The 18,226-nt window shown below is 43.4% G+C and overlaps 1 protein-coding gene across 1 annotated transcript in view; it reads right to left on the reverse strand.

The window, feature by feature from the left end:
* The window catches only part of gnai2b (guanine nucleotide binding protein (G protein), alpha inhibiting activity polypeptide 2b), a 132,982-nt gene that overhangs the window by 16,555 nt on the left and 98,201 nt on the right, over nt 1-18,226 (reverse strand). Inside the window, exons 2-3 of the mRNA XM_060919292.1 lie at nt 12,155-12,197; nt 401-542 (exon numbers count right to left, since the gene is read on the reverse strand). Coding sequence (XP_060775275.1) covers nt 401-542; nt 12,155-12,197 — 185 coding nt within the window. The remainder of the gene's footprint in view (nt 1-400; nt 543-12,154; nt 12,198-18,226) is intronic.

An 18,226-nucleotide genomic window follows, 5' to 3' on the forward strand; every position in this document is an offset into this window, starting at 1 on the left:
TGGAACTGTAACCTTGAACGACGAGATTAGGTTGTGATTCACTGTTCAGTACAACTCGTGAAACGTCTCGGAAAACAAATCGCTCAAAACCACAAATGTCGTAACTGTGAGCGAGCGACTGTTAAGATGTCTTAAAATCAAGAAGTAACTCAGACGGTTCACTTCTACCTCTAAATCTTGTTTCTTGCAGAGATACACACATTAAAAATGGGCAGCACTGATTTTATTCTAGCATGGACATCAAACAATACTAAAAGAAGCTTTAGGCTATTAAATTTACTATCATGACAAATTCATATAGTTATTTAAAAAAAAAAAACAGATTAGATTGGTCTATAAACAACAACTACAACCAACTGTGCTGATTTATTTAAACTAGAGCACCACCCCGGTTTCCTACCGATCTCGCTGGCTCTCCATAATCGATCTTGAGGTTACTCATGGCTTTGATGATGGCCATTATAGACTGGATGGTGTTGCTGTACACCACAGCTCGGTACTGCTTACATTCGTCTTCCGAGTAGCCGTCTTCGTGGATGATTCTGGAGGTTGAAAGATATCAGGCATGAGACAGAATTTCAAGGTTTACTTTGCTCTCTCAAAGCAGCCTTGAACCACAAAAGATGTGCAGGGCAATGCTTTATGCTGAAGTGAAATATGCCTTTACTGACATTATCGATAATATGTGGAAAGACTGGCTGAGTGTTACATTGCAACATAGTGTCACTTGAATTTAAAGGAAAACGCCACCCTGAAACATGTTAAAGGAGATACGCAGAACCTTTATTTTAAAATAAATTTCTGAGTGGATAGTATCTCCATCCTTGACTCTCGTATGCTGCATAAATGGGAATTAAAAAAATATAGTTTCGAGAGTTGAAATCGACCGCAAAGTTGTCATTCGAGCTGCCCCGCTGAGCCAGCCAGCCCTGAGTGCATGACGTCACAGCGGTAACCGGTTTTAAGGCCGAGGCCTTTGACAGCTATAGACTAAAGTCATATAAATAAAAATTTATGGTGAAAGTAAGAAATCCCGTTACCGACTTGCTCAACTAAGACTGATTTGACTTCATTGATTGTGGGTTGACTCTCATTAAAACAGGATGGGTGTTATAACTTATGCAGCATACATGTACATGCATGCATTTTCACTGATAAAACATAAAAGGCTAATTAAATAATGAGATGAACTGAGACAATCACATTCTGAAGCAAATTAAATAATCTTATACCTGTAACTTAAACACACAATACAAGTTACATGTATTAATCTAAATGCAGGTAAACAACGTGTTGTTCTTGTTGTTTTGTATCCAAATGACAGTCAGAGCTTACCCGTCTATGTTCTCGCTTTTTGAAGGCCGACCTTGTGGCCGATTTTGTTTTGAAACAATCTGTTGTTCGTTCAGTTCTCCGTTCATTCGCTTCTTCCACATACGTAAGGGCAAGATATTGCTGCTGAGGCGAGCATATCCAGCGGAGAAATCAGACGGCTGCTCCACTCATTCTCCATTTTCTCCATACTGTGTATTCCGCCATTACTGCTCGGCTCAGGCAATTACTAAAACCCGGGATGGGACGTCACCAGTTTTAGCAACAAACACGGGGAGGTCACTGCCTGAGCGATAATATGTCACATATCGTTTTGTCCCGGGGTTGTCCCATGAGGCCATGGTTCTGCGTATCTCCTTTAAATACACTTATATTGAAGTATTTGGAATGCGTGTAGAGATTCTGATGACAGCAGTTGTCCGATATGCTGATGTCACAGTGTCCGTTCTAACAATGCTTAGTTAACGGGGGAGAAAATACAAACGTCCATATGGTCAAAAGTTTGTGGACACCATGTTCACACCAGCATGTGCTTGTTGAACATCCTGTGCAAGAGATTGAACCCACAAACTTTTGGCCATATGGTGCAAGTACTAAGTCAGGTTTCACTGTTAGCTCCTGAAAACAAAGGAATAAGTGTTGCCAGGGAAAACAAACCTCGCTCGGTAGCGCTTATGATGAATATAAAGGAAGACATCATGAAAAAAAACATTTTGACCTTTTTGGTGACCTTGATTTTGACCTTGTGTGTGAACATCTCATCTCATCTCATTATCTGTAGCCACTTTATCCTGTTCTACAGGGTCGCAGGCAAGCTGGAGCCTATCCCAGCTGACTACGGGCGAAAGGCGGGGTACACCCTGGACAAGTCGCCAGGTCATCACAGGGCTGACACATAGACACAGACAACCATTCACACTCACATTCACACCTACGGTCAATTTAGAGTCACCAGTTAACCTAACCTGCATGTCTTTGGACTGTGGGGGAAACCGGAGCACCCGGAGGAAACCCACACGGACACGGGGAGAACATGCAAACTCCACACAGAAAGGCCCTTGCCGGCCACGGGGCTCGAACCCAGGACCTTCTTGCTGTGAGGCGACAGCGCTAACCACTATACCACCGTGCCGCCCATGTGTGTGAACATACTTGGCCAATAAATATGGTTCTGATTCTGACTCTGTCGCCCACTGCGACAGCGTGTATATGTCAGTCCCAGTTCGGAGGTTTCGGTTTCAAAAACTGTCAGAGGTAAGAGTAGAATAATATAAAGTGGAAGCTCAGTGGAACGCACGTTCCCCTCTGTAATAAGCATAAACATGTCTGAAAGTGATCTCTTTAGTCTAGTCCATTTATTTATAATTTATATTTACAGTAATACATCAGGGGCGGCACGGTGGTGTAGTGGTTAGCGCTGTCGCCTCACAGCAAGAAGGTCCTGGGTTCGAGCCCCGGGGCCGGTGAGGGCCTTTCTGTGCGGAGTTTGCATGTTCTCCCCGTGTCCGCGTGGGTTTCCTCCGGGTGCTCCGGTTTCCCCCACAGTCCAAAGACATGCAGGTTAAGTTAACTGGTGACTCTAAATTGACCGTAGGTGTGAGTGTGAATGGTTGTGTGTGTCTATGTGTCAGCCCTGTGATGACCTGGCGACTTGTCCAGGGTGTACCCCGCCTTTCGCCCGTAGTCAGCTGGGATAGGCTCCAGCTTGCCTGCGACCCTGTAGAAGGATAAAGCGGCTTGAGATAATGAAATGAGATGAGTAATACATCAACAGAGTGGGGAAGTTATCATCAATGGGGTTTAAAAGTGGGCGTGGCCCACTTCTAGAAGAGTAGAAGGGCCAAAACCCCTTCCTATGCGTATGTAAACAAACCAAGAAACCATCCAATGACAGCACAGTGTATGCAAATAAGGCAGGTAGTGATCGAATCAGCGTGTTTGTGGGCGGAGTCTTTCCAAGGCAGCGCTCCTACAGTCTGAGCTCAGAGCTTTTTTTTTTTTTTGAACCACCTTTTTGGTCACCGTGACCTTGACTTTGGCCAGATGAGCCCCAAAGTTTTGGAGGTTTCATTTGAGATCAATGCCCATCTATCCTGAAAGTTTCATGAAGATTGGTCCAGCTGTTTTCCCACAACATTGTTTACATAAAAACAACAACAAAGAAACAAACAATCCCGACCGAAAACAATACCTCGCCCCCTGGTGGACTCCGTCCCGGGCGAGGTAATAAGAGCTCGCTTTCTCGCTCACTGTTTTTCATCAAATGTCATCGGAATATGAAGTTTACGATCGAAATTTTGGAGCTGGCAAACATGGGATCTGACGTTCCAGAATGTAATACACTACCGTTCAAAAGTTTGGGGTCACTCTGAAATGTCCTTATTTTTGAAAGAAAAGCACTGTTCTTTTCAATGAAGATCACTTTAAACTAATCAGAAATACACTCTATACATTGCTAATGTAGTAAATGACTATTCTAGCTAAATTCTACTAAATGTCTGGTTTTTGCGGGCGGCACGGTGGTGTAGTGGTTAGCCTCACAGCAAGAAGGTCCGGGTTTGAGCCCCATGGCCGGCGAGGGCCTTTCTGTGTGGAGTTTGCATGTTCTCCGCGTGGGTTTCCTCCGGGTGCTCTGGTTTCCCCCACAGTCCAAAGACATGCAGGTTAGGTTAACTGGTGACTCTAAATTGACCGTAGGTGTGAATGGTTGTCTGTGTCTATGTGTCAGCCCTGCGATGACCTGGCGACTTGTCCAGGGTGTACCCCACCTTTCGCCCATAGTCAGCTGGGATAGGCTCCAGCTTGCCTGCGACCCTGTAGAAGGATAAAGCGGCTAGAGATGATGAGATGAGATGAGTCTGGTGATGAGATGAGATGAGTCTGGCTTTTGGTGCAATATCTCCATAGGTGTATAGAGGCCCATTTCCAGCAACTCTCACTCCAGTGTTCTAATGGTACAATGTGTTTGCTCATTGCCTCAGAAGGCTAATGGATGATTAGAAAACCCTTGTACAATCATGTTAGCGCAGCTGAAAACAGTTGAGCTCTTTAGAGAAGCTATAAAACTGACCTTCCTTTGAGCAGATTGAGTTTCTGGAGCATCACATTTGTGGGGTCGATTAAATGCTCAAAATGGCCAGAAAAATGTCTTGACTATATTTTCTATTCATTTTACAACTTATGGTGGTAAATAAAAGTGTGACTTTTCATGGAAAACACAAAATTGTCTGGGTGACCCCAAACTTTTGAATGGTAGTGTACATGCCCCATTATCAGCGGGTAGTCAAATGGCATTGTGGGTAATATAGGAACCATGACCCATATCTCTGAAACTACATTCCATTACAAAAATTTTGGTAGCCACTGTTCTTTATAAAAGATCTACATACACAAGTCAATCAGGGTGGATTTTTCCTTTCAAGCAGCTGTGTTTAGATTTGCACAGGAACATCTAAAACGGCAGCTTCATAAAAACCATCAAGCCAGATACAGGGTTAAAAGAAAACAAGGGCGTGGCACAGGGTAATGGAGACTTGGTTTACTAGCCCACATACGTCCACCATATAACTAGAGCACGGAGAGAAATATGAATTAGTACAGAAGTTATTATTTTGCCTCTAACATTATGTGGCCTGCAGCAAAGACAGGAGAGAGGTAATGTCTGTGCAAGCTGCTCTGTGGCCATTTTTATCTTTCTGAAGTGTAATAATCTGGGTTTTGAGCTTTTTGCATTCCCTTCTCATAAAAAATGCATCTGGTGCCAAACTGCCCCAGAGTAACGCGAATTATTAAACCATGCAAGGCCATTCGAGTGCTTGCCTGCATGTACATGTGTGTGTGTGGGGTGTTTTTCTTTGTGTAAATCACAGCCTTTTAATCGCCTTGAGATTATTATCCAGAGCAAATCAAGCAGAAAGGGTGGTACAGGTTTTAAATAGTACACATTTGGCGGGGGGGGAGAGGTACATTATTTACGCTGACTACTCCAGACTTTCCAAAATATATCTGACCATCAAACTGCAGTCACTGGATTTATTTTTATTCAGCATGAACAGCTTCCAGGAGTTCGGATCATTTTCCAAGAGCTGCGCATCAACTATTTATAAACAGCTGTTTCTTGATACTTGTGCATTTGCTAGAACTGAACGATTTTTGACAACAGTAAATCACAGCACAGCCAAAAAAAAAAATCACGTTGATGATAGCATTAGGACTCATCAGATGGAACTAATCTAGACTGTCGTGCATTAATATCCTGCGGAAAGGCGCACATCTGTTTATGATGATTCAGGGTTTAGTGAAGGATAACCTCCCCTCACCGACAAGAGTTATGATTTCACTCAATAAGCCAGCTTACGTAAATAAAAAGGTGAGGATGGCGCCTTTTCCTGCAGATGAACATAACCCTAAGACCTCTTCAGCGTGATTAGAGAAAAGGTCAGCCTGTACCGACTGCTCGAGGTAAATCGAAGCTGAAGCAAAAACCACTCAGAGTGCATTTGCTCCCTTTAGCGAGTCGATAAGAATCTAGAAGGATGAAATGAAAGAACGGGCAGCGAGCTCCCTATTCATCATCCCGCTGGATTTTACTGAACCTGGCCGGTCCATATGGTTTATAAAGTTTAAATTTGAATTGAATGAGACCATTTATACTGATTGATGAGTTTCTTTCCAAAATGCAGCACAAATTTATCTGCACTTCTGGCTTTAATTATGAATAAAGTATACTCATCCCATTATATTCGCTAATGTCAAATGCCAAGGGCACAGACTTGGGACAAATTCAACCATTTTCCAGGGAAAAAAAAAAAGTGCAAGAAACAAACATATTTACACTACCGTTCAAAAGTTTGGGGTCACCCAGACAATTTTGTGTTTTCCATGAAAAGTCACACTTTTATTTACCACCATAAGTTGTAAAATGAATAGAAAATATAGTCGAGACATTTTTCTGGCCATTTTGAGCATTTAATCGACCCCACAAATGTGATGCTCCAGAAACTCAGGCCCTGTCCACACGGCAACAGATTCAGGTGAATCCGATACAACTGTTTATCGTTTCGGCCTGGCGTCCACACGGCACCGGCGTTTTGGGTGCCCCACAACGCAATCTTTTGAGAATGGGTTCCAGAGTGGAAAGATCTGGCAACGGCGCCATTGCGAAGTCGTCTGGATGAGTAGAACGGATTTGTTTACGATGACGTCACAACCACATGACTGTGAGTGCTTCACGCCGGGTAGAAGTGTAACGAACTCGATGCGAGTTGTCAACAAATCCTATAACTTGGTTCATGAAACGCGCTTACAAAATATTTTCACTGTGAATATTTATTGTGTAATGGTGCAAAGTGAGAGAGAGTGAGAGAGAGAGAGAGAATAGCCCTTAGGGCAGAGTCAATCCCGCCAGCAAAAACAGGGAAAAAAAGGAGCGATCTCACCTCTTCAGATGTTGGTTTAAGTCCTACAATACATTCCTCAAAAAGGGCATAGAAGAACAAATTAATCGATCAACGTGTAGCATTCAGTTTATTCCGGACCATTAAAGACGCCACCTTCCGCGTAGAATCATACGTCATCCTCGCCGCCATATTGGATGGGTCAAAGCGGAGAATAAAGATGCCTCATTCATGTCCTGCATTTAACTGTACCAACAGGTTTACCGTCCAAACGAGATCACATGGGATTACCTTTCACAGGTGAGACTGGAAAAATACTTTTCATTGTATTTGGTCATTATAATGTAATTTTACGAACAGATTTTTCTGACTTTGTGGCTAATATGAAGTCTCGCGCATAATAGTTTATGCGCATGCGTCCTTACTTCTTCTATTGTTCTGGTGTCTCCGAAGGGACCGTCTTACAGCGCCCCTAGAGGTGTGGCATGTGTATTGCATCGTTTTCAGCAAGCGTTGCGTTGCCATATGGACCTGATATTTTACTGATCCGTTGCCCATGTGGACGCGATTTTTTTTAAATAACATCTCGTTGCCATTGTCGTGTGGATGTAGCCTCAATCTGCTCAAAGGAAGGTCAGTTTTATAGCTTCTCTAAAGAGCTCAACTGTTTTCAGCTGTGCTAACATGATTGTACAAGGGTTTTCTAATCATCCATTAGCCTTCTGAGGCAATGAGCAAACACATTGTACCATTAGAACACTGGAGTGAGAGTTGCTGGAAATGGGCCTCTATACACCTATGGAGATATTGCACCAAAAACCAGACATTTGCAGCTAGAATAGTCATTTACCACATTAGCAATGTATAGAGTGTATTTCTGATTAGTTTAAAGTGATCTTCATTGAAAAGAACAGTGCTTTTCTTTCAAAAATAAGGACATTTCAAAGTGACCCCAAACTTTTGAACGGTAGTGTAAATTGTTTCATTTTGCATATATAATTATTTTTATTTCATATTCATTAGTTAACATGTCCAATGCTTTTGGAAATCAGTGGCCTAAAGTCCAAAATGGGTTTTCGTATCTGAAATAAGTTTCTCTTTCGCACGTACCTTAGTCACAAGTCAAGTCCTAGCTTTTGTTAAATCTGTTTTCTCCAAAAAGTGAAGGACAAAACATCATTTAAAGACTTCATTCCAACTCCACTGAAAAATTCCAGCATTAGTGCTATGTAGTATCTCAAGAGGCCCGTCTGTTAAACTCCTGAAATTTGCAGACGACACAACGGTTATCGGCCTCATCCGAGACGGTGACGAGTCTGCATACAGACGGGAGGTTGAATGACTGGTCTGTTGGTGCGGTCAGAACAATCTGGAGCTGAACACGCTCAAAACTGTGGAGATGACAGTGGACTTTAGGAGGAGCCCCGCCACCCTGCCGCCTATCACCATCACCAACAACATTGTGACTGCTGTTGAAACCTTCAGGTTTCTGGGTTCCACAACCTCCCGGGACCTGAAGTGGGAGACCAACACAGTCACCATCATCAAAAAGGCCCAGCAGAGGTTGTACTTTCTGCGCCAGCTCAGGAAGCTCAACCTGTCTAAGGAGCTGCTGACACAATTCTACTCTGCCATCATTCAGTCTGTTCTCTGCCCTTCCATCACTGTTTGGTTTGGATCGGTCACCAAACAGGACAAGAACAGACTGCAACGGACAATAAGGTCTGCAGAGAAAATTACTGGTGTCAGCCTGCCCTCCATCCAAGACCTGTACCTGTCCAGAGTCAGGAAACGGGCAGGTAACGTCTCTGCAGACCCATCATACCCTGGTCACAAACTGTTTAAACTTCTCCCCTCTGGGAGACGCTACAGAACACTGTACGCAAAAACAACCAGACACAAGAACAGTTTTTTCCCTCAGGCTGTCTCTGTGATGAACAGCTAAAACCGGACTTAAAGTGCCATTCCACCATTGGATGTATTCTTTGGCATAAAATACAATATATTTTGAAAACATATATAAATGGTATCACTAGATAGAGAAATCTTTTAGCTTCAAAATGATATATCAAACATAATTTTTTGACAACGACAAGTATATTAATTTTGCGACCAAAGTCACCTACCCTTTTAATTTCCGCGCGTGATGTCATCGGCAGGTTCCCCTTCTTGTGTACCACGTGACGTGTGACGTGGCACATATTATCAGCAATGGCGGATAGAACGCGATAAAAATAATACCAATAAATCTAGCTAATACCAATAAATCTAGCTAACTGAAAGATTAACTCAAAATTTTTCGCAATTTTTTTGGCCCCCATATACGAGGAGAAATGACTCTCTCACTTTGGGGGTTTCCTGGTCTAAAAATAGACCAACATGTGGTACACAAGAAGGGGAACCTGCCGATGACATCACATTTCACTACCGCGCGGAAATTAAAAGGGTAGGTGACTTTGGTCGCAAAATTAAAATACTTGTCGTTGTCAAAAAATTATGTTTGATATATCATTTTGAAGCTAAAAGAGTTCTCTGTCTAGTCATGTTGTCATAAAATATATTGTATTTTATGCCAAAGAATACATCCAATGGTGGAATGGCACTTTAAATATCAGTAACATCAACTGTGAAATATCTGCACACTCATACCGTCATTCTGTGCACACTGTATATTTATATTTACTAAGTCAGTCATCCTTGCACTATGCACCATTTTGCACCAAAAGATTAAAAAATATATATATCCTTGTCTATACATATATTTACCCTTCTACATATAGATAGCTTTTTGTTTTGTTTTTTGTCTACGCTTTTTTTTTAAAATCTGTTTGTACTAAGGGAGCTAAGCGAAACCGGAGTCAAATTCCTCGTGTGTGTTCACATACCTGGCATTAAAAGTGATTCTGATTCAATTGCTTCATTTGCTTTTTTTTTTTTCATTGGATATGAGCAATCACATGCTCTGATTGGCTACTCTACTACTAGGCTATCAGCTCATATTACTGGGTTTCAGTCACGTGACTTTTCTTAGCGGTTTTACCAGAAGTGAAACAGCTGGTGGTCTAGCGAACCAAAACGGCTGCTGTAGTGCAAATAACTAGCAATAACTTAGAGTATGCTCGTAATCTAGAAGCCACTGCTCGCTTTAGATATATTCAGAAGATCGCTATGTGCAATGGAATCGACCCCTACAGTCTGGGAAAGAAGGATTTGTCATACGATCTCGAAAACTACCCTTCAGTCGAGTTCCCCGACATCTCGAACTATCTGGTGTTGCAGACGTCCTTCTACACCGCAAAACAGATGAAAGCGTGGAAGAGTACGGAGGCTTACAACTGTTTTGTATGTGGCTGGATAAAGGACCTTGGGATCAAATCACTGCTGAATGAATCCTGTATTGTTTTTGCCCGTGTCAGTATGTGGTGTTTTTTTTTTTTTTTTTAAAGCTTTTCATTCGTGTCTTTACAATGAAGCGCTGCAAGTTGAAGTGTAAACAAACAGTTCACTTGATTCTCACTTGTGTTGGCTCTTATCTCTCAGGTAAATCATTCACAAAGATCATCAGAAACCCCTTTAAAGACCTGGATCTTAGTTAAACAAGACGGAGAAGTGATCACGGCGCATTGTAACTGTATGGCTGGGGAAGAATTTTGTCGCGACCTTCATGCATATGGCGTTTGTGAGGAGTAAACAAAGAAACAGCTGGAGACTTTAGCACTTCGTGATGAAAAAAGTACCGTAAAATAACGACACATAGCAAGAAAAGTACTTGGAAAACACTAACGGCATAGCTGAGAGGGAGATACAAACCTTTCACCAAGTGATTACTGCAAACTCGAGCATGGTTCGACTCGGCTCCCTTCGATTTCAGTGAGAGGTTCAAAAGCCATCTTTCTCAACGTCTTTTGGTGAAATCCTGTGTTTGTTCACCCCCCCTTTTATTTTTAATTAGTTCACGGGGAACCCTGAAGAAACTTACCAGTTTCATGGTTTGATCGATTCGAACAACCTAAAACAACACAAGCGTAAGGCGTTTTTCATTTGGTAGAGCTTTGGTAGACCACCAGCTAAAGTTTTGAATAACTAATGAGGCGGATGTGATGTCACGTGAAACCCAGCAATACCGCAAGTAGAGAAAAAGAAAATGGCGGTGCATTTTGTGAACCAACCGAGGATGAAATAATAACTATACTCGAAAACAAAACCCCCAAAAATACAAAGCAACAAAAGATGGAATAAAAGTAGTTGATGGTAAGAACACATCTATGCAGTGGTTAGTACCTACCAAAAGTGGTCCAAGGAAAGACAACTGGTGAACCGGCGACAGGGTCATGGGTGTCGAAGGCTCATTGATTCGCATGAGGAACAAAGGCTAGCCCATATGGTCCAATCCCACAGACAAGCTACTGTAGCACAAACTGTTGAAAAAGTTAATGCTGGCTAAAACAGAATGGTGTCAGCATTCACTTTTTCAGCAGTTTGTGCTTGAGTAGCTTTTCTGTGGGATTGGACCATATGGGCTAGTCTTTGTTCCTCATGCAAATCAACGAGCCTTCGACACCCATGACCCTATCACCGGTTGTCCTTCCTTGGACCACTTTTGGTCTGTACTAACCACTGCATACCCAGAACACCCCACAAGATGTGCCATTTTGGAGATGCTCAGACCCAGTCATCTAGCCATCACAGTTGGACCCTTGTCAAAGTCTCTCAGATCCTTACGCTTGGCAATTTTTCCTGCTTCCAACACATCAACGTCAAGAACTGACTGTTCTCTTGCTGCCTAACAGATCCTACCCCTTGACAGGTGCCATTGTAACAAAATGATCACTGGAATTCATTTTCCCTGTTGGTGGTCATAATATTATGACTGATCGATGCATATCAAATATATTCTAATAATAAACAATGCCCATTTAAGCAGCATCAAAACTAGGGCAGCTTTTTAGAGTTATAAAACCAGTGGTTCATTAACCATGAGCAGAGCATTTCGCTAAAAGTACAGTAACAAAAAGGGCTAGTGTGGGGACTAGTGCAGCATTTGAAGACACTGCGACAAAGGAAATAAAACGGCAGACCAAGATAAGCGATGAGGTGCTATAAAAACACCAGGCTAAAGTACCATTCTACTGATGTCATTAAAGAACACTGCTGACGTACAGAAACGAAGGCAGAGCAACGATTCGCTTCAATGGCTTTCACTTAAATACATGGGTCATTATTGCTTCATACATATACACACACACACACACACACACACTCTCTCGAGGGGCTGCAATGAGCTTATTGATGTTCGTGTGCAAGACTGAACTGATCTTAATTTGATTTATTAGACACAAATGCACCATATTGAAAAAGTGAAAAATATTAAGCATTAGAAGACAGGAAGGAGAGGGAATGGCAAATGAAAGCATTAGTTTACTCACTTCATCTGCTTCACTATGGTGCTCTTTCCAGACTCCCCTGCACCTGCAGAGATAAGCACAGAAAGCGAGTCAGAAAAAAAAAAGGAAAAAAAAATCTGGGTTAAAAAATAAGCATGAAATTGACTTGAAAGACACTGTGAATCCAGGCTTGGATCATTAAGAACAGAAAGTAGTCAAAAAACAAAATATAAACCCACAATAGAGAAATTGTTGCCAGTGGGAAGCTGCTAGTTAAGGTTCGGTCAGTTTATTTGTGATTTTAATTTATATGTGGAGAAGAACATATACTAAAACATAGTGTTCTGGCACTGCTGAGAGGAAGAATAAATATACATGAAAAGCTATTTCTCCTCGTCATTACTTACTGCACTTACAGTGCCTTCTAGCTACTTGCTCAGATGGATTCTACACAGTCAACTGAAGCTGAATGGGAATTTACGTAAGTAGTAACTGGTGCTGAAAAGCAGATGCACATCTAGAGTTAATACATAAAGTCACTAATATACTTCTGAATACACACACACACTCAACTCTCTCAAGCGCTTCTACTTTTTTTTTCTTTCTTCTTACTGTAGTTGAATCTCAAATGGTGTGCACTACATGTAGGGTGTACAACACCATAATATGTTATACCCTAGGTACAGTGTAATACAGGAAGTAATTTGCCATTTGGTCTAACTGCATATTAGCAGGACTTAAACAAGATCAACTGTGAGCTCCTGCTCACTTGCGTATCCCCCCACTCTTGCTTCTATCAGAACGCAAGCAATCGAAGGAATAGGACACTTCTTATGAATGTTGACTTCAACAAGTATCCATCCATCCATCCATCCATCCATCCATCCATCTTCTACTGCTTATCTGGATCAGGGTCATGGGGGTAGCAGCCTAAGCAGAGCAGCCCAGACTTCCCTCTCCCCAGCCACCTCCACCAGCTCTTCCGGGGGTTCCCGGGCCAGCTGAGAGATGCAATCTCTCCAGCGTGTCCTGGGTCTGCCCGGTGGGGCATGCCCAGAAAACCTCCCCTGGGAGGCGTCCGGGGGCATCCTAACAAGGTGCCTGAACCACCTCAACTGACTCCTTTTGACGTGGAGGAGCAGCGGTTCTACTCCGAGTCTCTCCCGAATGACCAAGCTTCTCACTCTGTCTCTAAGGGAGAGCCCAGCCACCCTGCGGAGAAAACTCATTTCTACCACTTGTATCCATGATCTCGTTCTTTCGGTCACTACCCATAGCTCGTGACCACAGGTGAGAGTGGGAATGTAGATCTCATCTCATCTCATTATCTCTAGCCGCTTTATCCTTCTACAGGGTCGCAGGCAAGCTGGAGCCTATCCCAGCTGACTACGGGCGAAAGGCGGGGTACACCCTGGACAAGTCGCCAGGTCATCACAGGGCTGACACATAGACACAGACAACCATTCACACTCACATTCACACCTACGGTCAATTTAGAGTCACCAGTTAACCTAACTTGCATGTCTTTGGACTGTGGGGGAAACCGGAGCACCCGGAGGAAACCCACACAGACACGGGGAGAACATGCAAACTCCACACAGAAAGGCCCTCGCCAGCCCCGGGGCTCGAACCCAGGACCTTCTTGCTGTGAGGCAACAGCGCTAACCACTACACCACCGTGCCGCCGGGAATGTAGATGGACCAGTAAATTGAGAGCTTTGCCTTTTGGCTCAGCTCTCTCTTTACCACCACAGACCGGTTTAGCATCCGCATCACTGCTGACGCTGCCCCGATCCATCTGTCCAACTCCCGCTTCCCCTTACCCTCACTCGTGAACAAAACCCCAGAGATACTGAACTCATCCACTTCAGGTAGCAATTCTCCCCTGATCCGGAGTAGGCACTCCACCCATTTCTGGCTGAGCGCCATGGCCATGGAGGTGCTGATCCTCATCCCAGCCACTTCGCACTCAGCTGCAAACTGTCCCAGCGCATGCTGTAAGTCACAGATTGATGAGGCCAACAGGACCACATCATCCAGAAAAAGCAGAGACGTGATCCTGCTGCCATCAAACCGGACACCCTCCGCCCCTTGGCTGCATACCGGGGTAGGGTGGGGACATCGAGTCCAAGTGGGTCATGTTCCGCACCTCCATTGCAGAGGTGGCCGTGCAGAGCTGGTCCATTACTTCAACAAGTAATTAACCCTGAAACAAGTAAGTAAAGAGCAGTGTCTCTCCCCAGGTATTTCAAATAGTATCCTGGTAAACGGTCATTTTAAAATAGCATTTTGCTTCTTGAAATAGCGGCAAAATCCACCCTATAGGTTTCGTAAATACATTCAGTTGGTAAACAGGAAGTCAATGTGTGACAGACCTGAAAACGGTATACACTGTATAGAACTCCAAGCTGAAGCTCGGGATCAAATATCAAGCAGTTGTGATTTGTAGTTGCTGAGAAAAGTTTTACGAAAATTTTGTAAATCCACGCTGTGCATTTCGTAAACATATTCAGGCAGTAAACAAGAAGTCGATGCATGACAGACCTGAAAATGGTATACATGGTATAGAACCCCAAGCTGAAGCTCGGTACCAAATATCAAGCAGTTGTGATTTGTAGTTGCTGAGAAAAGTGTTACAAAAATTTTGTAAATCCATGCTATAGGTTTCATAAATACAGGATATAGAACCCCAAGCTGAAGTTTGGTACCAAGTGGCTATGATTTGTGGTTGCTGAGAGAAGGGGTGTTTCGGACAGAGGTAAACCAGTAGCCTGGGCCCGCCCATCCTAAGTGTGACGCAACACGAGGGCCTGTCGCGAGCTTAGTCTGGCAAGGCAAGCTATCTACAGCTCTTCCAAGCTCCCGAAAAATCGGGAGCCAATCAACTTTGAGCATCTCCAATGGCCCTGGGTAGAGGCGTGTTCAAGGCACTGACGTAGTAGAACTGCGACCGGAAGCCATAGATTGTTTACAGAATCTATGCCGGAAGCGCTTCATTCACTAGAAACATTACGAACATGGAGCAAGTTCTCATTGAAAACGGAGCAAAGAGCAGCCCTGGAGGTATTTATTGAAAGGAAGGACGTTTTCGCCTTGCTCCCGACCGGCTTCGGTAAGAGTTTAATCTACCAGTTAGCCCCGTCGCGTCGCATACGTCAGAGGAAAGAGTGATGTGATTGGTTTAAGCTTTGTCACAGCCTTTTCTGGCTTCGACCAGTAGCAAACTGAGGCATTTCAGGGAGGCGGGTCAACCACGCACTTTGGGAAACGGTTGGGCTTAATATCTTTGCCAGACCAAATGCTCGCAGAGCTTTGAAGTCGCGTTAGCCAGACTAGTAAACCAGTATACCCCCCTTTTTGGGGGGGGGCGGGAGTATAATAATAATAATAATAATAATAATAATAATAAATGTACTCCTTCATGAAAACTGTTGGTGTTCGAGATGTTCATCGGAACTGGGATCCCACAGAGCCCAACAAAACAGTAGTGAGAGGGCGCGGTCAGATACACTATATGGCCAACGGTTTGTGGACACCGAACCATCACAGCCATATGTGCTTGTTGAACATCCCATTCTCGATGTAGTCCCCCTTTGCTGTTATAATAATCTCTAGATTTGGAAGCATGGCTATAGGGATTTGTGATCATTCAGCCACAAGAGCACTGGTGACGTCAGGCACAGATGTCAGGTGAGGAGGCCTGGGGCAGTTAGCGTCCCAGTTCATACCAAAGGTGTTCATTGGTGCTGAGGTCAGGGTTCAAGTTCTTCTATACCACCCTTTATGAACCATGTCCCCATGGAGCTCACTTTGTGCACAGGAACACACAGTCATGTTGGAACAGGTTTGAGCTTTTTAGTTCCAGTGGGGGGGGGGGAATGCTACAGCACGCAAAGTCCATCCATCCATCCATCCATCCATCCATCCATCCATCCATCCATCCATTATCTGTCATTCTAAACAACTGTGTGCCTTCAGCTTTGTGGCAACAGTTTTTAGAAGAACCACATGACCGTGATGATCAAGTGTCCAAAAACTTTTGGCCTTACAACGTAGTCCCCATGACAAAGAAGGGCCGTGTTCATTAACAGAGGCTCATACTGGACACAATATTTATCATGTTCAATTCACTCCTTTTCAGTAAATCCTTTTATCCTGATCATGGTCAAAGTGTTTTAATTGACTAATTTGTTTATATTTTAGAAACGGAACCAAGTAAGTTACTTATAAAATACTACGGGTTTTAGTACAAAATTAATGACAGCACGAGGAAACGGAACTCCTTTAGAAGTCGGAGGGTGGGTATTGTGGGGGGACTAAAGTCCTGTGCGCCTCTGGACGGCGTCCGCATTTCAACAATACTGGTATTTATAAACCAAGACCAGCAACGCACTCAGTCAGACACATAGTCTTGTCACATTGTGTAGCTTCAGTGCAATAAACAACAAAATGACTTGATCACCCCCTCTTAGCAAAAAGTAGGCTACATTTATTATCTAATTCTCAGTCAAAAGGTGCACACTAAAGTTTTTATTTTATTTTACTTTTTAAAACATGGTGAAATTACTTGAGTAGTGGGAGACAATTCAGTGAAAAGTCTTGAGCACCTCTTGCATTGACTTGCTACTCGAACCTCTTGGATCAAGCCATAAAGTTCAGTTACAAAATGTTCCTGTACAAGTTGCTTGCAAGAACATTTCTTTCAGAGAGGTTTCCAAAACCCAAAATTCACTTCTTTAGGTTTGCTATCAGAACAGTTTCAGTTCTTCTTTAAATGTGTAAATGGTATCCGGTCATTTAGCACAAAAGTCTTTTCGCACAAGTTATAAGAACATTTAATCTTTATTTTAAATACCCACTGATCATGCTTAAAGATGTTTGATGGATTTTTATGGAAGTTGTGGTTGTATTTCGCCATGTCTGATGTAGCCCGCATGTTAGTCACAGTATGGCCGTTTCCATAACACCAAAAAGGAGGACGCTGAAAAATTCAGTGAAGCTAATCCCAAACCCATAACACATAATGAGACTCGGGTGCACTTACCATGAATGAGGTTTATTTTGTCATTTTTAGATGATTAAGCTTCACGGAAAAATGATAAAAATGAAGAGGCACCTGCGCTCTGACTGTTGCCTTTGTGCTCGTCTGTGCAGCATGTCGCTCGATTGTGCCTCTCTCTTTGCTGCTTACATCCACATTGCAACGAGACAATATACTGTACAGCCAGTTATTCTTTCTGCGATAAACTGATGATCTTCGCAAAACCGGGTCCGTAGCTGGCCAAACTGTCTCTGATCTGGCGTGACGTGGCGTGATGTGACCTCAAGCCACATGGCTCATTTGGTTACGTTCAGCTATTGGCCAGCCAAATTTCAAATATTTGACACCTTCATCTAAAGATTTGTGAAACCAAAAAAGTCTTTACGGAGTGTATAATTAGGCAAAACCTATGTATTAATACCATTACTCCTCATTTATTCATTTTATACCATTAGAGAAAGTATAACATTGGGATGCTCTCCAAAGGAGGAGAAATGAGCGTCCGGCTCAAAACCGCACCGGTAGACGGATGTATTATTTCAAAACCGGACTGTCCGACCTGGGCGGCACGGTGGTGTAGTGGTTAGCGCTGTCACCTCACAGCAAGAAGGTCCGGGTTCGAGCCCCGGGGCCGGCGAGGGCCTTTCTGTGCGGAGTTTGCATGTTCTCCCCGTGTCCGCGTGGGTTTCCTCTGGGTGCTCCGGTTTCCCCCACAGTCCAAAGACATGCAGGTTAGGTTAACTGGTGACTCTAAATTGACCGTAGGTGTGAATGTGAGTGTGAATGGTTGTCTGTGTCTACGTGTCAGCCCTGTGATGACCTGGCGACTTGTCCAGGGTGTACCCTGCCTTTCGCCCGTAGTCAGCTGGGATAGGCTCCAGCTTGCCTGCGACCCTGTAGAACAGGATAAAGCGGCTAGAGATAATGAGATGAGATGAGACTGTCCGACCTAAAAGTGGACAGATGGTCACCTTAGTTAGTCACCAATCCTCCCTCCAAATGATTTAACAACACAAGACATAATTTATTAAGCTTAAAAATCTTCACCATCTATCCCATTGTTTTAGACAGGA

Source organism: Neoarius graeffei, chromosome 4 (genome assembly GCF_027579695.1).
Source record: "Neoarius graeffei isolate fNeoGra1 chromosome 4, fNeoGra1.pri, whole genome shotgun sequence".
In the NCBI taxonomy this organism is placed as follows: domain Eukaryota; kingdom Metazoa; phylum Chordata; class Actinopteri; order Siluriformes; family Ariidae; genus Neoarius; species Neoarius graeffei.